Genomic DNA, 23,196 nt, shown 5'->3' with positions numbered 1-23,196 from the left:
CTGTATTTGAATCCCATGTTTTCCCTTTTCCTGCATTCCTTATTTGTTTTGCTAGAATATATTTTCAAACTACCAGCATACCTCATAGACTGCAAGTTTGGTTCCAGACTACTGCAATAAAACGAATACCACAACAAAGCAAGTCACACAAACTGGTTTTCCAGTATATATAAAATGTTATGTTTATACTATATTATAGTCTGCTTCCCTGGTGGCTCAGAGGTTAAAGCATCTGCCTGCAATGCGGGAGACCTGGGTTCGGAAGATCCCCTGGAGAAGGAAATGGCAACCCACTCCAGTATTCTTGCCTGGGAAACCCCATGGATGGAGGAGCCTGGTGGCCAGTGGTCCACGGGGTCGCAGAGAGTCAGACATGACTGAGTGATTTCACTTCACTTCACTTCATAGTAATGCAGTAGCATTATGTTTTTAAAACATATATATCTTAATTAAAAACTACTTTTGTTAGAAAAATGGCACCCAGATAGACTTTCTTGACTCAGGATTGCCACAAACCTTAAATTTGTAAAAAAATGCAATGTCTGAGAAACACAGTAAAAATGAAGCGCAATAAAATGAGCTGCACCTGAATGGGTATATAGTAAACCCTGAGTCACTGGGAATCTAAACATTGTTTTCACACTTGGATGATGGTTTGACCATGTATGGAATCCTAACTTCAAAATTATTTTCCTTAGAAATATATTTTCCAATATTACCCCACTGTCTTTTATCCTCCATCAATCCCATCCCATCCAGTTTCATTCATGATGAATCTGACTCCAGTCACTTTTTTTTCTAAGCCCTAACAGGCAGCCTGGTATTCTTCAATATTATTTCTGTTGTTCTGACATTTCACGAAAATGTGTTTGCATGGAGAGTATTCAATCAGCTTGAAACTGGGTAGATTCTTTATATCCAAGAATTTGTTTCAGTATTTACTTAGCTCTATAGAGTTCTCTTCTAGGAACTCTTTCTTATCTTAGGAAGGCAGAAGGTAGTGATGGTAGGATTCAGTTCTTATACTCCTAGAATTCTGTTTTTATGAATTAGAGTTAGTTTTCTGTTCACATTCTCTTTTGTTTCTTCAATTATTTTTGTCTCATTCAAGAAACACTCTTCTGTTTATCTTGCCTGCTTTTATGCTTGGGTTCTAATGATTTTCTTTATATCTGACTATTAATATTTAACTATAAAGTACTGGGTTGGTTATTCTAGCTAGTAAGAATGATGATTCCTATAATGTTATAAATAAATGTAAGGTTGTTTCTTTGCTGGGATTCTGACTGGAAAAGCTGTGCAATACGTCAGGCCTTGGCAAGTGGGGATCTTGTAAACTAGCAGATTTCAGTTTGAGGGAAGGAGACTTGGGGTTCCCCCAAAATGCCAGAATGAGAAGTATTTATTCTAGGGAAGCAGAATCATCCAGTAGTTCTAATTAACCCAATTTCTTTATGTGCTGGTATTGAACTTAGACCTTAGTTAGGCGTCTACATAATAAATTAAATCCAACATTGGATGTATCCTTCTACTGAGTTACGATTCCCTCTGCTCTATTTTATCCATGTATCTTCTAAATATTTGCTGGAGTCCATCACTAATGATCATCCTCTTTTGAGACTGCTAATATTTTGATACTTCTAATATTAATATGAAATATTCCATTGGAACATATGCTTCACTAGGAACAAGGGAGAAGAGAAAGGATGAGGAGAAAAATTGAAAACTGAAAAATAGGAACTTATAGGGGAGGAGTTAGGATAACAAGAAAAAAATACATACTAAGGAATATTGTCACAAGAATTAGAAATTTGATTCAAGGAAGGAAAATCAACAGAATGACTAATTACAGATAAATCAGAACTATTTGAGTAAGATTAGCTAAATAGAAAAGGTTTATAAATCTTATTTTACCCAAACCTACAAAGTTAGGGAGAAGGAAAGGAAGGACAGAAGGGGAGGAGGAGGAGGGGGACTAATTTAAGGTCAAGACATACCCGCTGAATGGTGTGAAGCAGTAGTGGCACCACTAGTAACACTGGACTGATCTTTGGTTACTTCACGTGAAGCACTATCACCTTCATACCATATGTTGCCATATAATGTTTTAAAAATGGTTGTTATATCTTCTTGACTAAGAATGAACTGTTAAAAAAATAAGATGTGATCAACATTACTACCTCATGTAGTGAAAAATTTTTATACAAGAAAAACTTTCATTTCAAACCCCTGCAAAACCAACTTTTAACACATTAGATAATTCTATTAACTGAATGTTTCATTTTCTAAATGACCATGTATTCTTAAAGTACCCTGTGAAATACAGAACTAAATTAAATGCCAGTATCAATACCAGAAGCTATGAACGATAAACTTTGTTATAAATACAGCAATTAGCCTACTAGTTTTAAGCCTTTAAAATAAACTTTCATCTTTAAGTATCCATGTAGTTACTCTATATATTTTTGGTTAGTAAGCCCCTCAATTGACAAATATGGAATAATTAAAAAATAATAAATTCAGAACACTTTCTAACACCATACAGAAAAATAAATTCAAAATGTATTAAAGATTTAAATATAAGGCCAGAAACTATAAAGCTCTTAGAGGAAAACACAGGCAGTACACACTTCAGCATACGTAACATCAAGATTCTCTTTGTCCCACCTCCTACAGTAATGGAAATAAAACAAAAATAAACAAATGGGACTTAAACAAGCTTAAAAGGCTTTTGCACAGCAAAGGAAACAATAATCAAGATTAAAAGATAACCCTCAAAATGGGAGAAAATAATTGCAAACAAAACTGACAAAGGATTAATCTCCAGAATATACAAGCAGCTCACACAGGTCAACATCAGGAAAACAAACAACCCAATCAAAAAATGGGTAGATGAACTAAACAGACATTTCTCCAAAGAAGACATTCAAATGGCTAATAATCATATGGAAAGATGCTCAACATCACTCATTATTAGAGATATGCAAGTCAAAACTACAATGAGGTATCACTTTGCACCGGTCAGAACGGCCATCATCAAAAACATCTACAAACAATAAATGTTTGACAGGTGTGGAGAAAAGGGAACCCTCTTGCACTGCTGGTGGGAATGTAAATTGATACAGCCATTATGGAGAACAGCATGGAGATTCCTTAAAGAACTAGGACTAGAATTATCTCATAACCCAACAATCCCACTACTGGGCATACACCCTGAGAAAACCATAACTGAAAGAGACACATATATCCCAATGTTTGCTGCAGCACTATTTACCATAGCTAGGACATGGAAGCAACCTAGATGTCCATCAACAGATAAATGGATAAAGAAGTTTTGGTACATATACACAAAGGAACATTACTCAGCCATAAAAAGAACACATTTGAGTTAGTCCTAATTAGGTGGATGAACCTAGAGCCTGTTATTCAGTGAAGTGAGTCAGAAAGAGAAAACAAAGATCACATATTAATGCACATATATGGAATCTATGAAGATGGTGCGGATGACCCTATGTGCAGGGCAGCAATGGAGATGCAGAGATAGAGAACAGACTTGTGGACACGGTAGGGGAAGAAGAGGGTGTGATGAACTGAGAGAGCAGCATGGAAACATATAAATTACCACATGTAAAACAAACAGCTGGAAATTTGGAAAATTGGAAAAAAATCAAACAGGTGGAAATTTGCTGTATGATGCAGGGAGCTCAAATCAGATGCTCTGTGACAACTAGAGGGATGAGATGGGGTGAGAGGGAAGTCCAAGAGGAGGGAACATGTGTATACCTATGGCTGATTCATGTTGATGTACGGCAGAGACTAATACAACACTGTAAAGCAATTATCCTGCAATTAAAATTTTTTAAAATAACACATTTATAAAATTGAAAATATTTTACAATATGTTTTACATCAATTATTTTGGTTGAGCCTCACAAAAGTTCTAGATACAAAGAGTATAATCTTGATATTATAAGAAGCTGAGACTTAAATGATTAAGTATCATGCTTAAGTACACTTAACACAACACACTAACTCAAAACTCTATGCTTTGTGAATTCCACATTAAACCACTAGCATAAGACCTATCTTGAAAGCTGTGACAGTAAATTTTATGTCAACTGACTGGGTTATAGTACGTAGAGACTGACATATTATTCTAGATGTTGTATATACATATGGTATTGTAGACTATCTACAAATGCTCAGCTCTCTTGTGGGGGGGCAGATCCACTAGAATGAAATTGAGTCGTCCCCTGTCAAGACACCCCAAGTAGCAGCTGTTGCAACCCACCGTAGGGGATATCACATATTTAACTTCTCCTGGATCTCAACTTCAGAGTCAGGGACAGGTTAAAATCGAGTCTTCAGGAAATCAGTTCAATGCATCCAGATCAAGAGTATACAGACAGACACACACACACCCCATGCCACACACACATCCTATTGGTTCTATTTTTCTGGAGAACTCTAACACAACTAGGCTTTTAAAGAAAGAACCTGTCAGTTTTAAAATCCATACATTTAATGACCTCAAAGGGATAACTTTAATCTCACAAAATTTAACGGTTTTATTTGCATCAGACTTCTTTTGACTGCATTTGAAAGGTGATAAACTAGTGTTTTAAGATTATGTGTATCTTATTCTTGCTCAGTTCAGTTCAGTTCAGTCGCTCAGTCAGGTCCAACTCTTTGCAATCCCATGGACCGCAGCACGCCAGGCCTCCCTGTCTATCACCAACTCCCGGAGTCCACCCAAACCCACGTCCATCGAGTCAGTGATGCCATTCAACCATCTCATCCTCTGTCGTCTCCTTCTCCTCCTGCCTTCAATCTTTCCCAGCATCAGGGTCTTTTCAAATGAGTCAGCTCTTTCCATCAGATGGCCAAAGTATTGGAGTTTCAGCTTCAACATCAGTCCTTACAATGAACACCCAGGACTTATCTCCTTTAGGATGGACTGGTTGGATCTCCTCACAGTCCAAGGGAATCTCAAGAGTCTTCTCCAAAACCACAGTTCAATTCTTCTGCGCTCAGCCTTCTTTGTAGTCCAACTCTCACATCCATACATGACTACTGGAAAAACCATAGTTGACTAGATGGACCTTTGTTGGCAAAGTAATGTCTCTGCTTTTTAATATGCTGTCTAGGTTGGTCATAACTTTCCTTCCAAGGAGTAAGCATCTTTTGGATGATTTTGGAGCCCAGAAAAATAGCCAATGTTTCCACTGTTTCCCCATCTATTTGCCATGAAGTGATGGGACCAGATGCCATGATCTTAGTTTTCTGAATGTTGGGCTTTAAGCCAACTTTTTCACTCTCCTCTTTCACTTTCATCAAGAGGCTCTTTAGTTCTTCTTTGCTTTCTGCCATAAAGGTGGTGTCATCTGCATATCTGAGGTTATTGATATTTCTCCCAGAAATCTTGATTCCAGCTTGTGCTTCCTCCAGCCCAGGGTTTCCCATGATGTATGCTGCATATAAGTTAAATAAGCATGGTGACAATATACAGCCTTGATGTACTCCTTTTCCTATTTGGAACCAGTCTGTTGTTCCATGTCCACTTCTAACTGTTACTTCCTGACCTGCATACAGGTTTCTCAAGAGGCAGGCCAGGTGGTCTGGTATTCCCATCTCTTTCAGAATTTTCCACAGTTTCTTGTGATCCACATAGTCAAAGGCTTTGGCACAGTCAATAAAGCAGAAATAGATGTTTTTCTGGAACTCTCTTGCTTTTTCGATGATCCAGCAGATGTTGGCAATTTGATCTCTGGTCCCTCTGCCTTTTCTAAAACCAGCTTGAACATCCGGAAGTTCACGGTTCAGGTATTGCTGAAGCCTGGCTTGGCTTATTCTTACTACTTGTTTCTTATATTTTCCTTTATTCATGACTGCTATTTTGTGATTAAAATGTTTATGTTTAGTCACTAAGTCATGTCTGACTCTTTGCGACCCCAAGGACTTTAGCCTGCCAGGTTCCTCTGTCCATGGGATTTCCCAGGCAAGAATACTGGAGTAGGTTGCCATTTCCTTCTCCAAAGCATCTTCCCAACCCAGGGAAAGAACCTGTGTCTTCTGCTTGGCAGACAGATTCTTTTACCACTGGGCCACCTAGGAAGCCCTATTATGTAACAGGCATTGAGAAAATAGTGTATTTATATAAATTAATAAAATGAAATTAAATATTACAACTTCTATACAATGTCTTTCAATTAGTGCATGTATACTGTATGCACCCAACCCCCAACACTGACATTAATCATCACTCTTGCTCTTGCCAACAGCCCAGTGCAGAAAGCGGAAGAATGTAAGGATCCCAGGAAGGCTGGTCTGTGGCTCCTACCTGTCAGAACTGGCTTGTGTGCTATCCCTGAACGGCTGACAAGTCAGAAATCACAAACTGCAGCACTTAGTCTAGATGCATTCTAGCCTCTCTGTGATACAGAAAATGATGTCTAAGAGAGTTCAAATGTGTGAACCTGGGGGTGGGCCACAACAGATGCTAACTATTCAGACAGAGCAGTACAGGGGAAGACCCAATTTGGGCTGTCCGAGAAGGCAACTGGACATTTTAAGAAGGTCAGCAACATCATCTGAACCTTCTGCCTGGATTTTCCCTGGAGAAGAGTGAAGAAAATTGGTGTCCCAGATGTCCCACAAAAGTCTGCTTAACAACTGGGCCCAGGGAAGAAAGGATTTTCCCAGTATACTAGGTGGAACACGCTACTTATGTTTTTATGTTTCTAACTGGTTTCTTATCAACATAAAGAGATTTCAATTGTTTAAGAAGATAGTGCCCATCTATAAGTTAGAGAGTCCATATGACCTTATACACTGAGAGTTTAAAGATTTTCACTTGAGATCATTATATTTTAAGTTCTAAATACATTTCAAGTTAAAAATTTGAAATTTTTAAACTGGTGATTTTCTTTTTGAATATAATTTTTACAGGGAGAAATAGAAAAGAAAACTGGGAGGTGGGGGGAGAGAAAAGAATCTGTTATGTAGGTTTCTTAAAGAAATTTTCCAAAAAGACTACATGCTGATAACATTTAAGCAAAAAATGTGATATAGTTAGGACTTCTATCCAGTCAAAAGGCAGACAGGTGAACGTGTGGACAGTCACACTAGAGATCTGTAAAGTAATATCAACTGATTTATGTCCAAGTTACTGACTCATTTGACACTTCATCAACATCTCCATTCTTCTAGGACCTCTGCTAGGTTAGCTCATATATCCCCACGGCTTCAAATACCATCTATCATTTGATGATTTCCAAATCATTTCTAGCCTTAGACTGCTCCACTAAGATCTTTATTAAAATATCTGACTGATTACTTACAATACCATGTCTAATATTGTTTCCTTCATGACATTTACCATAATTTTTACCTATTTTAACTATGTGCCTGTCTATCTCACCTCTGGATCACCACCATCCCCTGCATTATACTGGTAAGCTCCATGAGGCCACCAACAATGTCACAATTCCTTTGCAATCAGATTTCCAATATCCAGCACAGGGTCTAACACATAGCAGGCACTCAAATATTTGTTGAATAAGTGATCAACATTCAGAGAGAACAAGATGGTGGAGGAGCAGGTGCACATAGAGTACATCTCTCTCCATGGATACATCAGGAATACACCTGCAAACACAGAAGTGCATGCAGAACACCATCTGAGAGCGGACAGGAGTACCTGACCTGTGGAAAAGAATATACAGAACCATGCAAAACTCAGTAGGACAAAAGAACTAGGGGGAAACAAAGAAGTTTACTAGGACTGGACCTGGCCTCGGCTGGTGGGGAGCAGGGGACCAATCCCCACATCAGGGTAATTGTCTGAGTCAGAGGAGAAACATTTAAGGCTGAAACAGCTGATCTGTGGCTGAATGAGAAAAAGACAGTCCTTGCTGCAGCTTTATGTAGGGCAGGGCAGCTGTTGACTGTGGAGAGACCCACCCACCCCCAGCAAGGGAATGTGAGGGAGGAGACTGTGGTGGGAAATGCCTGTCGAAGAAAGCCAGGCAACCATGGAAGCTAGGCAATACTGGTCAGTCACACATAGAGGGTGGAGCCATCACCATAGCCTCTCTCTCCCCACAAGGCCAGCATCAGCAGCTCATCAATAGAGAGGCTGGCCCATCAAGTGCCTGAACCACAGAACTGAAGAGTAGGACCCCACCCAGGGTATCCTGTAAGTGACTGATGACACAAACTACAGAATAGGGCCCCATCCGGGGAGGCCTCACTCTATGTGCCTGATGCCCCAAACAAGGGAGAAGGACTGCAGGCAGGGAGTCCCTTAAGCACCTGAATGAGTGGAGCTACAGAGAAAGACTGGCAAAAGACACCTTCTGATCACCAGCTACCAGAGGCTCGAAAAAAAAACTCTGATAGGGCCACAACCCAACAGCTGAAGCAGTCTGTGTCCCTGCACACTTGATGCCACCAGGGTCCCTGCAACCCGAGCGGCTGCGCCACCTACACACTCACCTCTCATTGGCTCAGAGCTGCCACAGGCAAAAAAATGTCTTGCGCCTATGCACACGGGGTCGCTTCGTGTATTGCTCGTGTCCAATACAGGCTAGCCAATACTGGTTGCCATACCCTTCCAGAGCACTGTACTTCCTGTTGCACTTGCCACCAATCCCGAGTACCTGGTGCTGCCAGAACCCCTGCAAACTAAGCAGCTGCCCCACCTCTGCACCTGGCCCTCCTAGGGGCAGAGCCAAGCCCTCCAGGGCAGCCTCACGCGTAAACCCCCACGGACAACCCACAGGGAGAGGTGGAAATAAAACCACAGCTGAAACCCAGGGGCAGTGCAGCTAAGGAGAACACCCAAAACTTTCCCATCAGCTATACAAGCTTCAGATTAAATCCACATGATCAACTAGGCAGACTCTGTGTATATGAAATATATAAAAGGACACTGAGAGCTCCCACACACACAAAAATGCACCAGTTCTGACAGCTGTGGACACTGGAGGCAAGGACACACAGGAGTAGGACCAGATTAGAGTCTGAGCTGCCCCCACAGCAGGTCCAGAGACCAGCACAGTCGTGGAGGGCATCCTAGGGAGGTGAGGTGGACTGTGACTCCCAGCGAGGGAAAGGATCCTGACAGCAGGGACTCAAGAAAAACATTTATTATTCTTATGTTTTGACTTATTCTGTAGTTTCCTTTGGATTTTTTTTTCTTTCTTCCTTCCACCCCTCTGTTGTAGTTGTCAGTTTTATTGGTACTATGAAACCATTAAGCTCTTGGGATTTTTTTTTTTTCCAATCACACTTTTATAGTTGTTATAAACCTCTCCCTCGGGCTTTTGCAGTCCCGTGGAGTTTTTCTTTTTTGCTTTTGCTTTCTTCTTCCTTTTTTTGTTCTTTTCTCTTTTACTCAGTTTTCAGTTTTTTAAACCTATCATTTTTTCTACATTTATTCCATTGCTTTGCCTACTGTTCTTTTCCTCTTGCAGTTAATCTTTAATGTATATAAATCTTCGTTATCTACTTCTATTTAGCTTTGCGAAACTATTCTTTCTTTCCATTCCTCTCAACACATTTGTTAGTTTTGTTTTTATTGCTTTATTCCCCAACTTGTACTTTGCTTTAGTTTTGTTTTCAGTTTGTACTTTAGTTAGTTTTGTTTTTAACTGGTAGATATAACTTTTGGTTTCCTTTATTCAACGGGTCAATTTATTGTACATTATTTTTGTTGGACTGTTTTGATTTTGCTTATGGGTGTATATGTATATGTCTATATTCCATTATTTTAATTATTATTTGCCTGATTTTGTAACTGCCATTTGTCTGGGATTCATCTTTGGTTTCTCCTTTTAGGGTATCTGGTTTAATTTCACCTAACGCCATAACAAACCACTTGTGGAATCTTCGTTCCTGACCAGAGATCAAGCCCTGAGCCTTTGGAGTGGGAGCACTGGCTTGAACCCTAGACTACCAGAGAACTAACCCTAAGGAGTATCAAATACTGAGAACTCCCACAAAGGAAACTAATTAAATACAAGACACGGCATCACCCAACCACCAGTAGCACCCTGTGCAGAATGCCTCATTCAAACAACGAACATTACAAAAATATAAACCCAATCGTCAACAGACAGGATGACCACCTCACTCACCTTGCCCATCAGAGGAAAAACAAAAAAAAACATAGCATAAATTTCACCCTATATGAAGCTTATACAAATGACTGCACCAACCTTGGTGGGCAGAAACCAAAAGGGAGAAAGAATTCGACCTTGAAGCCTGAGAAAAGAAGACCTCAAGCACAAGAAGTTTCAAAAAAATAATGAAAAGGCAGAGAAATACTACAAAAATGAAGGAACACCTAAAAACACAGAAGCCCAAATAAATGAACAGGAAATGGGCAAACTACTTGAAAAGCACAATCAAAATGCTGAAAACAGAATGGAGAAAATGCAAGAACCAATTAACAAAGACCTAGAAGAATTAAAGGATAAACAGAAAGAAACAACACAATTACTTAAATTAAAAACACTCTACAAGGAATCAATAGCAGACCATCTGAAGGATAAGAATGAATAAGTAAATTGGAAGATAAAATGGTGGAAAATTACTTCTGAAGAGCAGAATAAAGGAAAAAGAATGAAAAGAACTGAGGACAGCCTCAAAGACCTCTTGGACTGTATCAAACATACCAACATTCGAATCATAGGGGTCCCAGAACAGGAAGAGAAAAAGAAAGGGTATGAGAAAATTTTTGAAAGGATTACAGCTGAAAATTTCCCCAACATGGAAAAGGAAATAGTCAATCAAGTCAAAGAGGCGCAAGGAGTCCCATATAGGATAAACCCAAGGAGAAACACACCAAGAAACATACTAATCAAACTGACAAAGATTAAACACAAAGAAAAATATTAAAAGCAGCAAGGGAAAAGCAACAAGTAACACACAAGAGAAACCCCATACGTTTAACAGCTGATTTTGCAGCAGAAACTCTGGAGGCTAGAAAGGGATGGCAGGATATATTTAAAGTAAATAAAAGGAAAAATTCTACAACCAAGATTATTCTACCCGGCAAGGATGTCATTCAAAATTTATGGAGAAATAAGCTTTTCAGACAAGCAAAAGTTCAGAGAATTCAGTACCACCAAACCAGCTTTACAATAAATGTTAAAGGGACTTATATGGTCAAGAAATACAAGAAAAGAAAAAGATCTACAAAATCAACCCCAAACAATTAAGAAAATGGCAACAGGAATATATATGTCAATAATTACTTTGAATGTAAATGGATTAAGTGCTCCAACCGAAAGACACAGACTAGCTGAATGGAAACAAAAACAAGACCCACATATATGCTGTCTACAAGAAACCCACTTCAGACCTAAAGACACATACAGACGGAAAGTGAGAGGATGGAAAAATATACTCTATGCAAATGAGAAGCAAAAGAAAGCTGGAGTATCAATCCTCATATCAGACAAAACAGATCTTAAAATAAAGAAAATTACAAGAGATGAGGAAGGGCACAACATAATGATCAAGGGATCAATCCAAGAGGATATATAACAACTGTATATATCTATGCACCCAACACAGGAGCACCTCAATACAGGACAAACACTAACAGACTTACAAGGAGAAACTGACAATAACACAATATTAGTAGGAGACTTTAGCACCCCACTCATACCAATGGACAGATCATCAAAACAGAAAATTAATAAGGAAACACAAGTCTTAAATGATACATTAGATCAGATGGATCTCATTGATATCTTCAGGACATTCCATCCAAATGCAGAAGAATACACCTTCTTCTCAAGTGCACATGGAACATTTTCCAGGATAGACCACATCTTGGGTTACAAATCAAATCTCAGTTAAGAAAACTGAAATCATATTAAGCATCTTCCCTGACCACACTTTGAGACTAGATATCAATTACAAGGAAAAGACTGTAAGAAAAACAGACACATGGAGATTAAACAACACGTTTCTAAATAACCAATAGGTTATTGAAGAAATTAAAAGGGAAATAAAAAAATTTCTAAAACAAATGACAAAGAAAACATGACAACTCAAAACCTACGGGATGCAGCAAAAGCTGTTCTAAGAGGGAAGTTTGTAGCAATACAATCCTACCCCAAGACACAAGAAAAACATCGAATAGACAACCTAACTTTACACCTAAAACAATTGGAAAAAGAAGGAAAAAATAATCCAAAAATTAGTAGAAGGAAAGAAATCATAAAAATCTGAGCAGAAATAAAAAAGAAATGAAAGAAACACTAGTAAAGATTCATAAACCTAAAATCTGGTTCTTTGAGAAGATAAACAAAATTCACAAACCTTTAGCCAGACTCAATAAGAAAGTAAGACAGAAGAATCAAATCAACAAAATTAGAACTGAAAAAGGCTTTACAACAGACAATGCAGAATTACAAACAACTATAAGAGACTATTATGAACATCTATATGGCAATAAAATGTATAACCTGGAAGAAATGGACAGATTCTAAGAAAAGTTCAATCTTCCAAGATTGAACCGGGAAGAAATAGACATTATGAACAACCCAATTAGAAGCACTGAAATTGAAACTGTGATCAAAAATCTCCCAAAAAACAAAAGCCCAGGACCAGATGGCTTCACAGGAGAATTCTATCAAACACTGGGAGAAGAGCTAATGCCTATCCTTCTAAAACTTCCTCAAAAAACTGCAGAGGGAGGAACATTTCCAAACTCATTCTATGAGGCCACCATCACCCTGATACCAAAACCAAAGACAACACAAAAACAGAACTACAGGCTAGTATCACTGATGAACATACATGCAAAAATCCTCAACAAACTCTCAGTAAACAAAATTCAACAACACATACAAAAAGCTCATACAACATGATCAAGTTGGGTTTATTCCAGGGATGCAAGGATTCTTCAATATACACAAATTAATCAATGTAATACACCATATTAATAAACTGAAAGATAAAAACCATATGATCATCTCAATAGATGCAGAAAAAGCCTTTGACAAATTCAGCACTCATTTACAATTAAAACTCTTCAAAAAATGGGAATAGAAGGAACCTACCTCAACAGAGTAAAGGCCATATATGATAAGCCTACACCAAGCATCATTTGCAATGGTGAGAAAATGAAAGCATTCCCCCTAAGATCAGGAACAAGAAAAGGGTGTCTACTTTGACCACTACTATTCAACATAGTGCTGGAAGTCCTAGCTACAGCAATTAGAGAAGAAAAAGAAATAAAAGGAATCCAGATCGGAAAGGAACAAATAAAGTTCTCATTGTTTTCAGATGACATGATACTGTACAGAGAAAACCCAAAAGATAGTATCAGAAAATTACTAGAGCTAATCAGTGAATTTAGCAAAGTCGCAGGCTACAAAATCAATACACAGAAATCACTTGCATTTCTATATACTAATGATGAAAAATCAGAAAGAGAAATTAAGGAACCAATCCCATTCACCATTGCAACAAAATGAATTAAATATCTAGAAATAAACTTAGCTAAGGAGACAAAAGAAGAGTACACAGAAAATTATAAGACACTAATAAAACAAATCAAAGACAACATAAACAGATGGAGAGATATTCCATGTTCCTGGGTAGGAAGAATCAATATTGTGAAAAGGACTATAGTACCAAATGCAATCTACAGATTCAATGTGATCCCTATCAAATTACCAATAACATTTTTCAGAGAACTAGAACAAAAAATTTCACAAGTCATAATGAAACACAAAAGACCTTAATTAGTCAAAGCAGTCTTGAGAAAGAAGAATGGAGCTGGAGGAATCAACCTTCCTGACTTCAGACTATACTACAAAGCTACAGTCATAACGACAGTATGGTACTGGCACAAAAACAGAAACATAGACCAATGGAACAAGATAGAAAGCCCAGAAATAAACCCATGCACCTATGGGTACCTTATTTTTGACAAATGAGGCAAGAATATAAAAGGGGGTAAAGACAGCCGTTCAATAAATGGTGCTGGGAAACCGCACAGGTACATGTAAAAAAATGAAATTAGAAAAATTCCTAATACCATAAACAAAGACAAACTCAAAATGGATTAAAGACCTAAATGTCAGAAGCTACAATATTTTGTTGAAAGAGTATAGCTATTGTCGTAATGGGCACGTTTACAAAATACAGTTAAATAAAAGTTTTAGAATCAAAAAAAAAAAAACAAGAATAAGGACCTAAATGTAAGACCAGAAATTATAAAACTCTTAGAGCAAAACACAGGGAGGACACTCAATGACATAAATCAAAGAAAGATCCTCTATGACCCACCAATTAGAGTAATGGGAATAAAAACAAAGTAAACAAGTGGGACCTGATTAACCTTAAAAGCTTTTGCACAGCAAAGGAAACTATAAGCAAGGTAAAACTCAACCCTCAGAATGGGAGAAAATAAAAGCAAATGAAACAACAAACGATTAGCTATCCAAAATATACAAGTAGCTCATACAACTCAATGCTAGAAAAACAAACAACCCAATCAAAAAGTGGCAGAAAGACCTAAAGAGACTTTTCGCCAAGGAATATATACAGACAGCTAACAAACACATGAAAAGATGCTGAATATGGCACATTATTAGAGAAATGCAAATCAAAACTACAGTGAGGTATCACCTCACACGGGTCAGATGGGCCATCATCAAAAATCTGCAAACAATAAATGCTGGAGAGGATCTGGGGACAAGGGAACACTCTTGCCCTGCTGGTGGGAATGTAAATGGATACAGTCACTATGGAGGACGGTATGGAGATTCCTTAAAAAAAAACTAGGAATAAACATACCATATGACCCAGCAATCCCACTCCTAGGCATATATCCTAAGGAAAGCAAAACTGAAAAAGACACATGTATTCCACTGCTCACTGTAGCACTACTTACAATAGCTAGAACATGAAAGCAACCTAGATGTCCATCAACAGATGAATGGATAAAGAAGTTGTGGCACATATACAAAATGGAATATTACTCAGCCAGAAAAGAGAACACATTTGAGTCAGTTCTAATGAGATGGATGAACCTAGAATCTATTATACAGAGTGAAGAAAGTCAGAAAGACAAAGATAAACATCGTATTCTCACACACATATATGGAATGTAGAAAAATGGTACTGAAGAATTTATTCTCCAAGGCAAACCATTCGATATCACAGTAATCCAAGTCTATGCCCTGACCAGTAACACTGAAGAAGCTAAAGTTGAACAGTTCTATGAAGACCTACAAGACCTTCTAGAACTAACACCTAAAAACGATGTCCTTTTCATTACAGGGGACTGGAATGCAAAAGTAGGAAGTCAAGAAACACTTGGAGAAACAGGCAAATTTGGCCTTGGAGTACAGAAGGAAGCAGGGCAAAGGTTAAAAGAGTTTTGCCAAGAGAACACACTGGTCATTGCAAACACCCTCTTCCAACGACACAAGAGAAGACTCTACACATGGACATTACCAGATGGTCAACATTGAAATCAGACTGATTATATTCCTTGCAGCCAAAGATGGAGAAGCTCTATACAGTTAGCAAAAACAAGCCCGGGAGCTGACTGTGGCGCAGATCATGAACTCCTTACTGCCAAATTCAGACTTAAATTGAAGAAAGTGTGAAAAACCCCTAGACCATTCAGGTATGACCTAAATCAAATCCCTTATCATTATACAGTGGAAGTGAGAAATAGATTTACGGGACTAGACCTGATAGACAGAGTGCCTGATGAACTAAAGAAAGAGGTCCATGACACTGTACAGGAGACAGGGATCAAGAACATCCCCAAAAAAAGAAATGCAAAAAAGCAAAATGGCATTCTGAAGAGGACTTACAAACAGCTGTAAAAAGAAAAGAAATGAAAAGGAAAGGAGAAAAGGAAAGATATACCCATTTGAATGCAGAGTTCCAAAGAATAGCAAGAAGAGATAAGAAAGCCTTTTTCAGTGATCAATGAAAAGAAATAGAGGAAAACAACAGAATGGGAAAGACTAGAGATCTCTTCAAGAAAATCAGAGATACCAAGGGAACATTTCATGCAAGGATGGGCTCAATAAAGGACAGAAATGGTATGGACCTGACAGAAGCAGAAGATATTAACAGGTGGCAAGAAAACACAGAAGAACTGTACAAAAAAGATCTTCACAACCCAGATAATCATGATGGTGCGATCATTCACCTACAGCCAGACATCCTGGAATGCAAAGTCAAGTGGGCCTTAGGAAGCATCACTACAAACAAAGCTAGTGCAGGTGATGGAATTCCAGCTGAGCTATATCAAATCATAAAGGATGATGCTGTGAAAGTCCTGCATTCAATATGCCAGTAAATCTGGAAACCTCAGCAGTGGCCACAGGACTGGAAAAGGTCAGTTTTCATTCCAATCCCAAAGAATGGCAATGCCAAAGAATGCTCAAATAACTGCACAACTGCACTCATCTCACATGCTAGTAAAATAATGCTCGAAATTCTCCAAGCCAGTCTTCAGCAATACATGAACCGTGAACTTCCAGAAGTTCAAGCTGGTTTTAGAAAAGGCAGAGGAACCAGAGACCAAATTACCAACATCCACTGGATCATTGAAAAAGCAGAAGAATTTCAGAAAAACATCTATTTCTGCTTTACTCACTATGCCAAAGCCTTTGACTGCGTGGATCACAATAAACTGTGGAAAATTCTAAAGAGATGGGAATACCAGACCACATGACCTGCCTCTTGAGAAACCTGTATGCAGGTCAGGAAGCAACAGTTAGAACTGGTCATGGAACAACAGACTGGTTCCAAATAGGAAAAGGACTGGTTCCAAATAGGAAAAGGAGTACGTCAAGGCTGTATATTGTCACCATGCTTATTTAACTTATATGCAAAGTACATCATGAGAAACACTGGGCTGGAGGAAGCACAAGCTGGAATCAAGATTGCCGGGAGAAATATCAATAACCTCAGATATGCAGATGATACCACCCTTATGGCAGAAAGCGAAGAGGAACTAAAGAGCCTCTTGATGAAAGTGAAAGAGGAGAGTGAAAAAGTTGGCTTAAAGCTCAACATTCAGAAAACTAAGATCATGGCATCTGGTCCCATCACTTCATGGCAAATAGATGGGGAAACAGTGGAAACATTGGCTGACTGTTTTTTCTGGATCCAAAATCACTGCGGATGGTGACTGAAGCCATGAAATTAAAAGATGCTTTACTCCTTGGAAGGAAAGTTATGATCAACCTAGATAGCATATTGAAAAGCAGAGACATTACTTTGTCAACAAAGGTCCATCTAGTCAAGGCTATGGTTTTTCCAGTAGTCATGTATGGATGTGAGAGTTGGACTATAAGGAAAGTTGAGCGCCAAAGAATTGATGTTTTTCAACTGTGGTGTTGGAGAAGACTCTTGAGAGTCCCTTGGACCAAAGAGATCCAACCAGTCCATCCTAAAGGAGATCAGTCCTAGGTGTTCACTGGAGGGACTGATGTCGAAGCTGAAACTCCAATACTTTGGCCACTGATGCAAAGAGCTGACTCATTTGACAAGACCCTGACGCTGGGAAAGATTGAGGGCAGGAGGAGAACGGGACGACACAGGACGAGATGGTTGGATGGCATCACCAACTCAATGGACATGACTTTGGGTGCACTCTGGGAGTCAGTGATGGACAGGGGGGCCTGGCGTGCTGCAGTTCATGGGGTCACAAAGAGTTGGACGCGACTGAGCGACTGAACTGAACTGAATGGAGAAACAGACATAGAAAATAAACTCATGGACATGGGGAGAGGGGAGAAGAAGATGAGATTTATGGAAAGAGCAAGAAGGTTACTTACATTACCATATGTAAAATAGAGAGCCAATGGTAATCTGTTGTATAGCTCAGGAAACTCGAAAAGGGGCTCTGTATCAACCTAGAGGGACGGGATGCTAAGGGAATTGGGAGGTAAATTCAAAAGGGAGCAGATACATGTATACCTATGACTGATTCATGTTGAGATTTGACAGAAAACAATGAAATTCTCTAATGTAATTATCCATCAATTAAAAAATAAATATTTTTTAAATGATAAAAAATCTTAAAAGATCAACATCCAATGCATTCTAGGCTATACACATGAGCTACTATCTCTTTTCTAACCAAAATATTTTTACATAACTTGTACATACAAAATGACTTATGTCCCCAAACAATAATTTTTTTTTTTTTCCAAACAATAATTTTTAACCAACAAAAGATACATCATTAAGAATTCAGAAGTTACCTCCATGGGCTTTAGCTGAGCATTTACATTGAAACAAGGAACTTCCTGGAACCACTCCCAAGATAAATTTCGCTCAACCATCACCTCAAGATTTAATGGCAATAGTAGATCCAGTACTTCCTGATATGCATCATTAATATATTGAGTCCTATGAGTAGAAATAAAATTGTTTTGAATAAATTTCATACAGTATCAGAAAAAAATTAATAATTTTATATATAACTAATATAAATCAATAATTTTTTGTGTGTTCAGAGGAAAATAGAATCAAATAGTCTTTCCATGTAAAATGAGAGACATTCCACCTCCCTAGAAACCTAGGTGACTTTTCTCTGAGTTGAAGTTCTCTGTGTTGAAGAAAAATAAAACTTTTAAATAGGATTTTTATAATATATTAAAAAGTGCCAAATACACATGTTGGACAATAAACTCTTAAAATGAGAATTATCCCTATATAAAACATAAAATACATTATACAAGACATTAACATGAAAACATTTAAATTCACAGATTTACACATGTCAAAAGATTACTACCTATCCCCTTACTTTATAAGAAACTATTTTGCAAATATGAAATTTCTATTTTTGCAGATCAAATACAGTTGAATATGTACAATTTTATATTAAGGTGAACCATATTTGCCTTTCCAAGTCCGTGTAAGGGTAGAACTGATGCTTAGGAATTATGAAAAGAGTAGTTGGTTACCAAACGCCTTTCAACTGACATGAGACCAAAGCAGCCTCCAAATATACCTTCAAATGACAACCTCAAAGTGGTCCTCCTCAATAACACATCTACACTTTAACTGGTAGCAACTGTGTGGCGCTGGCATGGCGGCTGCGTGGCGCTGGAGCAGTGGTGAGGAGACACCCCACAACCAAGGTCAGAGAAACCCCAGCAAGACGGGAGGCGCTGGAGTGGCCGTGAGAAGACACTGCACAACCAAGGTCAGAGAAACCCCAGCAAGACGGGAGGCGCTGGAGTGGCTATGAAGAGACACCCCACAACCAAGGTCAGAGAAACCCCAGCAAGACGGGAGGCGCTGGAGTGGCTATGAAGAGACACCCCACATCCAAGGTCAGAGAAACCCCAGCAAGACGGTAGGCGCTGGAGTGGCGGCCGTGAGGAGACACCCCACAACCAAGGTCAGAGAAACCCCAGCAAGACGGTAGGCGCTGGAGTGGCGGCCGTGAGGAGACACCCCACAACCAAGGTCAGAGAAACCCCAGCAAGACGGTAGGCGCTGGAGTGGCCGTGAGGAGACACCCCACATCCAAGATCAGAGAAACCCCAGCAAGATGGGAGGCGCTGGAGTGGCCGTGAGGAGACACCCCACAACCAAGGTCAGAGAAACCCCAGCAAGACGGGAGGTGCTGGAGTGGCCGTGAGGAGACACCCCACATCCAAGATCAGAGAAACCCCAGCAAGATGGGAGGCGCTGGAGTGGCGGCCGTGTGGTGCTGGAGTGGCTGTGAGGGGACAGCCCACGCCCAAGGGCAAAGAGAAGGCCCAGAAAAACAGTAGGAGAGGCGAATTCGTGTTTAGAATCAAACCCCATTCCCACCAGAGACGCTCAGAGGGCTCAAACAACCTTGTGCGCACCCGGACCCAGGGTCCCCACAGAAACAGTCAGAGCTGTGTTTGAGCGGCTCCTGTGGAGGTGCGGTCAGCAGTGGACTGCCGCAGGGGCTGGGGCGCTGGGTGCACCACACTTGGGAACTAAGCCCTCTTAGAGAAGGTCACCACTGACCCCACCATAAAGCTGCCAGAACTTGCACAGGACTGGGAGTAAGACTCTTGGTGGGCACACACAGAACCTTTGTGCACCAGGACTCAGGAGAAATGAGCAGTGACCCCCAGGAGACTGACCCAGACTTGCCCAGAGTGTCCAGGCGTCTCCAGCAGAGGCGTGGGTCGCTGGTGGCCTGCTTCAGGGTTGCAGGCAGTGAGTGTAGCAGTACGTGCGCAGGATCTTCTGAAGGAGGTGGCCATTATCTTCACTACCTCCACCATAGTTTGGGCCCAGGTAAATAGCAGGGAGGGAACACAGCTCCACCCATCAACAGAAAATTGGATTAAAGATTGACTGAGCATGGCCTGCCTATCAGAACAGACCCAGTTTCCCCCTCAGTCAGTCTCTCCCATCAGGAAGCTGCCATAAGCCTCTTAATCTTCTCCATCAGAGGGCAGACAGACTGACAACCACAATCATAGAAAACTAACCAATCTGATCACATGGACCACAGCCTGTCTAACTGAATGAAACTATGAGCCACGCCCTGTAGGGCCACCCAAGACAGACAGAACATGGTGCAGAGTTCTGACAAAATGTGGTCCACTGGAGAAGGGAATGGCAAACCACTTCAGTACTCCTGCCTTGAGAACCCCATGAACAGTATGAAAACACAAGAAGATAGGACACTGAAAGAGGAACTCCCCAGGTCGATAGGTGCCCAATGTGCTACTGGAGATCAGTGGAAAAATAACTCCAGAAAGAATGAACAGAAGGAGCTAAAGCAAAAACAACACACAGTTGTAGATGTGACTGGTGATAGAAGCAAAGTCCAATGCTGTAAAGAGTAATACTGTATACAAACCTGGAACGTTAGGTCCATGAATCTTGCAAGGCATACCAGAAGTGGTCAAACAGGAGACAGCAAGAGTGACCATTGATATTTTAGCAATCAGCAAACTAAAATGGACTGGAATGGGTGAATTTAACTCAGATGACCATTATATCTACTACTTTGGGCAAGAATCACTTAGAAGAAATGGAGTAGTAAACAAAAGAGTCCAAAATGTAGTACTTAGATGAAATATCAAAAATGACAGAATAATCTCTGTTCTTTTCCAAGGTAAAGCATTCAATACCACAGTAATCCAAGTCTATGCCCTGACCAGTAATGCTGAAGAAGCTGAAGCTGAATGGTTTTATGAAGACCTACAAGACCTTCTAGAACTAACACCTAAAAACGATGTCCTTTTCATTATAGAGGACTGGAGTGCAAAAGTAGGAAGTCAAGAAACACTTGGAGAAACAGGCAAATTTGGCCTTGGAGTACAGAAGGAAGCAGGGTAAAGGCTAATATAGAGTTTTGCCAAGAGTATGCACTGGTCATAGCAAACACCCTCTTCCAACAACACAAGAGAAGACTCTACACATGGATATCACCAGATGGTCAACATGGATATGAAATTGATGATATTCTTTGCAGCCAAAGATGGAGAAGCTCTATACAGTTAGCAAAAAGAAGACCGGGAGCTGACTGTGGTGCAGATCATGAACTCCTTACTGCCAAATTCAGACTTAAATTTTTAAGACAGTGGGGAAAACCACTAGACCATTCAGGTATGACCTAAATCAAATCCCTTATCATTATACAGTTGAAGTGACAAATAGATGCAAAGGATTAGACCTAACAGACACAGTGCCTGAAGAACTATGGACAGAGGTTCATGACCGTTGTGTAGGGGGCAGGGATCAAGACCATCCCCAAGAAAAAGAGATGCAAAAAAGCAAAATGGCTGTCTGAAGACGCCTTACAAATAGCTGTGAAAAGAAGAGAAACAAAAGGCAAAGGAGAAAAGGAAAGATATACCCATTTGAATGCAGAGTTCCAAAGAATAGGAAAGAGAAATAAGAAAGCCTTCCTCAGTGATCAGTGCAAAGAAATAGAGGAAAACAACAGAATGGGAAAGACTAGAGATCTCTTCAAGAAAATCAGAGATACCAAGGGAACATTTCATGCAAGGATGGGCTCAATAAAGGACAGAAATGGTATGGACCTGACAGAAGCAGAAGATATTAAGAAGAGGTAATATACATGTTTCGATGCTATATATTACCTCTTCTTAATATCTTCTGCTTCTGTTAGGTCCATACCATTTCTGTCCTTTATTGAGCTCATCTTTGGATGAAATATTCCCTTATTATCTAGGGTGAAACAGATCACCAGCCCAGGCTGGATGCATGAGACAAATGCTCAGGCCTGGTGCACTGGGAAGACCCAGAGGAATCGGGTGGAGAGGGAGGTGGGAGAGGGGATCGGGATGGGGAATACATGTAAATCCAGGGCTGATTCATGTCAATATATGACAAAAACCACTACAATATTGTAAAGTAATTAGCCTCCAACTGATAAAAATAAAAGAAAAAAAAAAGAAGAGGTAGCAAGAATACACAGAAGAACTATACAAAAAAGATCTTCATGACCCAGATAATCATGATGGTATGATCACTCACCTAGAGCCAGACATCCTGAAATGAGAAGCCAAGTGGGCCTTAGGAAGCATCACTACGAACAAAGCTAGTGGAGGTGATGGAATTCCAGTTGAGCTATTTCAAATCTTAAAAGATGATGCTGTGAAACTCCTGCACTCAAAATGCCAACAAATTTGGAAAACTCAGCTGTGGCCATAGGACTGGAAAAGGTCAGTTTTCATTCCAATCCCAAAGAAAGGCAATGCCAAAGAATGCTCAAATTACTGCACAATTGCACTCATCTCATATGCTAGTAAAGTAATGCTCAATCTTCTCCAAGCCAGGCTTCAATAGTATGTAAACCATGAACTTCCAGAAGTTCAAGCTGGTTTTAGAAAAGGCAGAGGAACCAGAGATCAAATTGCCAACATCCGCTGGATCATCGAAAAAGCAAGAGAGTTCCAGAAAAACATCTATTTCTGCTTTATTGACTATGCCAAAGCCTGTGACTGTGTGGATCACCACAAAGTGTGTGGAAAATTCCGAAAGAGATGGGAATACCAGACCAACTGACCTGCGTCTTGAGAAAGCTGTATTTCTCAAGGTCAGATCAGAAAGCAACAGTTAGAAGTGGACATGGAACAACAGACTGGTTCCAAATAGGAAAAGGAGTACGTCAAGGCTGTATACTGCCACCCTGCTTATTTAACTTATATGCAGAGCACATCA

At 39.8% G+C, this 23,196-nt stretch overlaps 1 protein-coding gene across 3 annotated transcripts in view; it reads right to left on the bottom strand.

Annotated features, from left to right (window-relative positions):
• The window catches only part of VPS13A (vacuolar protein sorting 13 homolog A), a 268,740-nt gene that overhangs the window by 111,672 nt on the left and 133,872 nt on the right, over positions 1-23,196 (bottom strand). For all 3 annotated transcript variants that reach the window (XM_043890712.1, XM_043890713.1, XM_043890714.1), the window contains exons 34-35: positions 18,264-18,411; positions 1,998-2,145 (exon numbers count right to left, since the gene is read on the bottom strand). In XM_043890712.1, coding sequence (XP_043746647.1) covers positions 1,998-2,145; positions 18,264-18,411 — 296 coding nt within the window. The remainder of the gene's footprint in view (positions 1-1,997; positions 2,146-18,263; positions 18,412-23,196) is intronic.

The sequence above is a fragment of the Cervus elaphus genome, chromosome 29 (genome assembly GCF_910594005.1).
Source record: "Cervus elaphus chromosome 29, mCerEla1.1, whole genome shotgun sequence".
Lineage (NCBI taxonomy): Eukaryota > Metazoa > Chordata > Mammalia > Artiodactyla > Cervidae > Cervus > Cervus elaphus.
The sequence above is the reverse complement of the archived record's forward strand: the minus strand, read 5'-3'. Positions and strand labels throughout refer to the sequence as shown.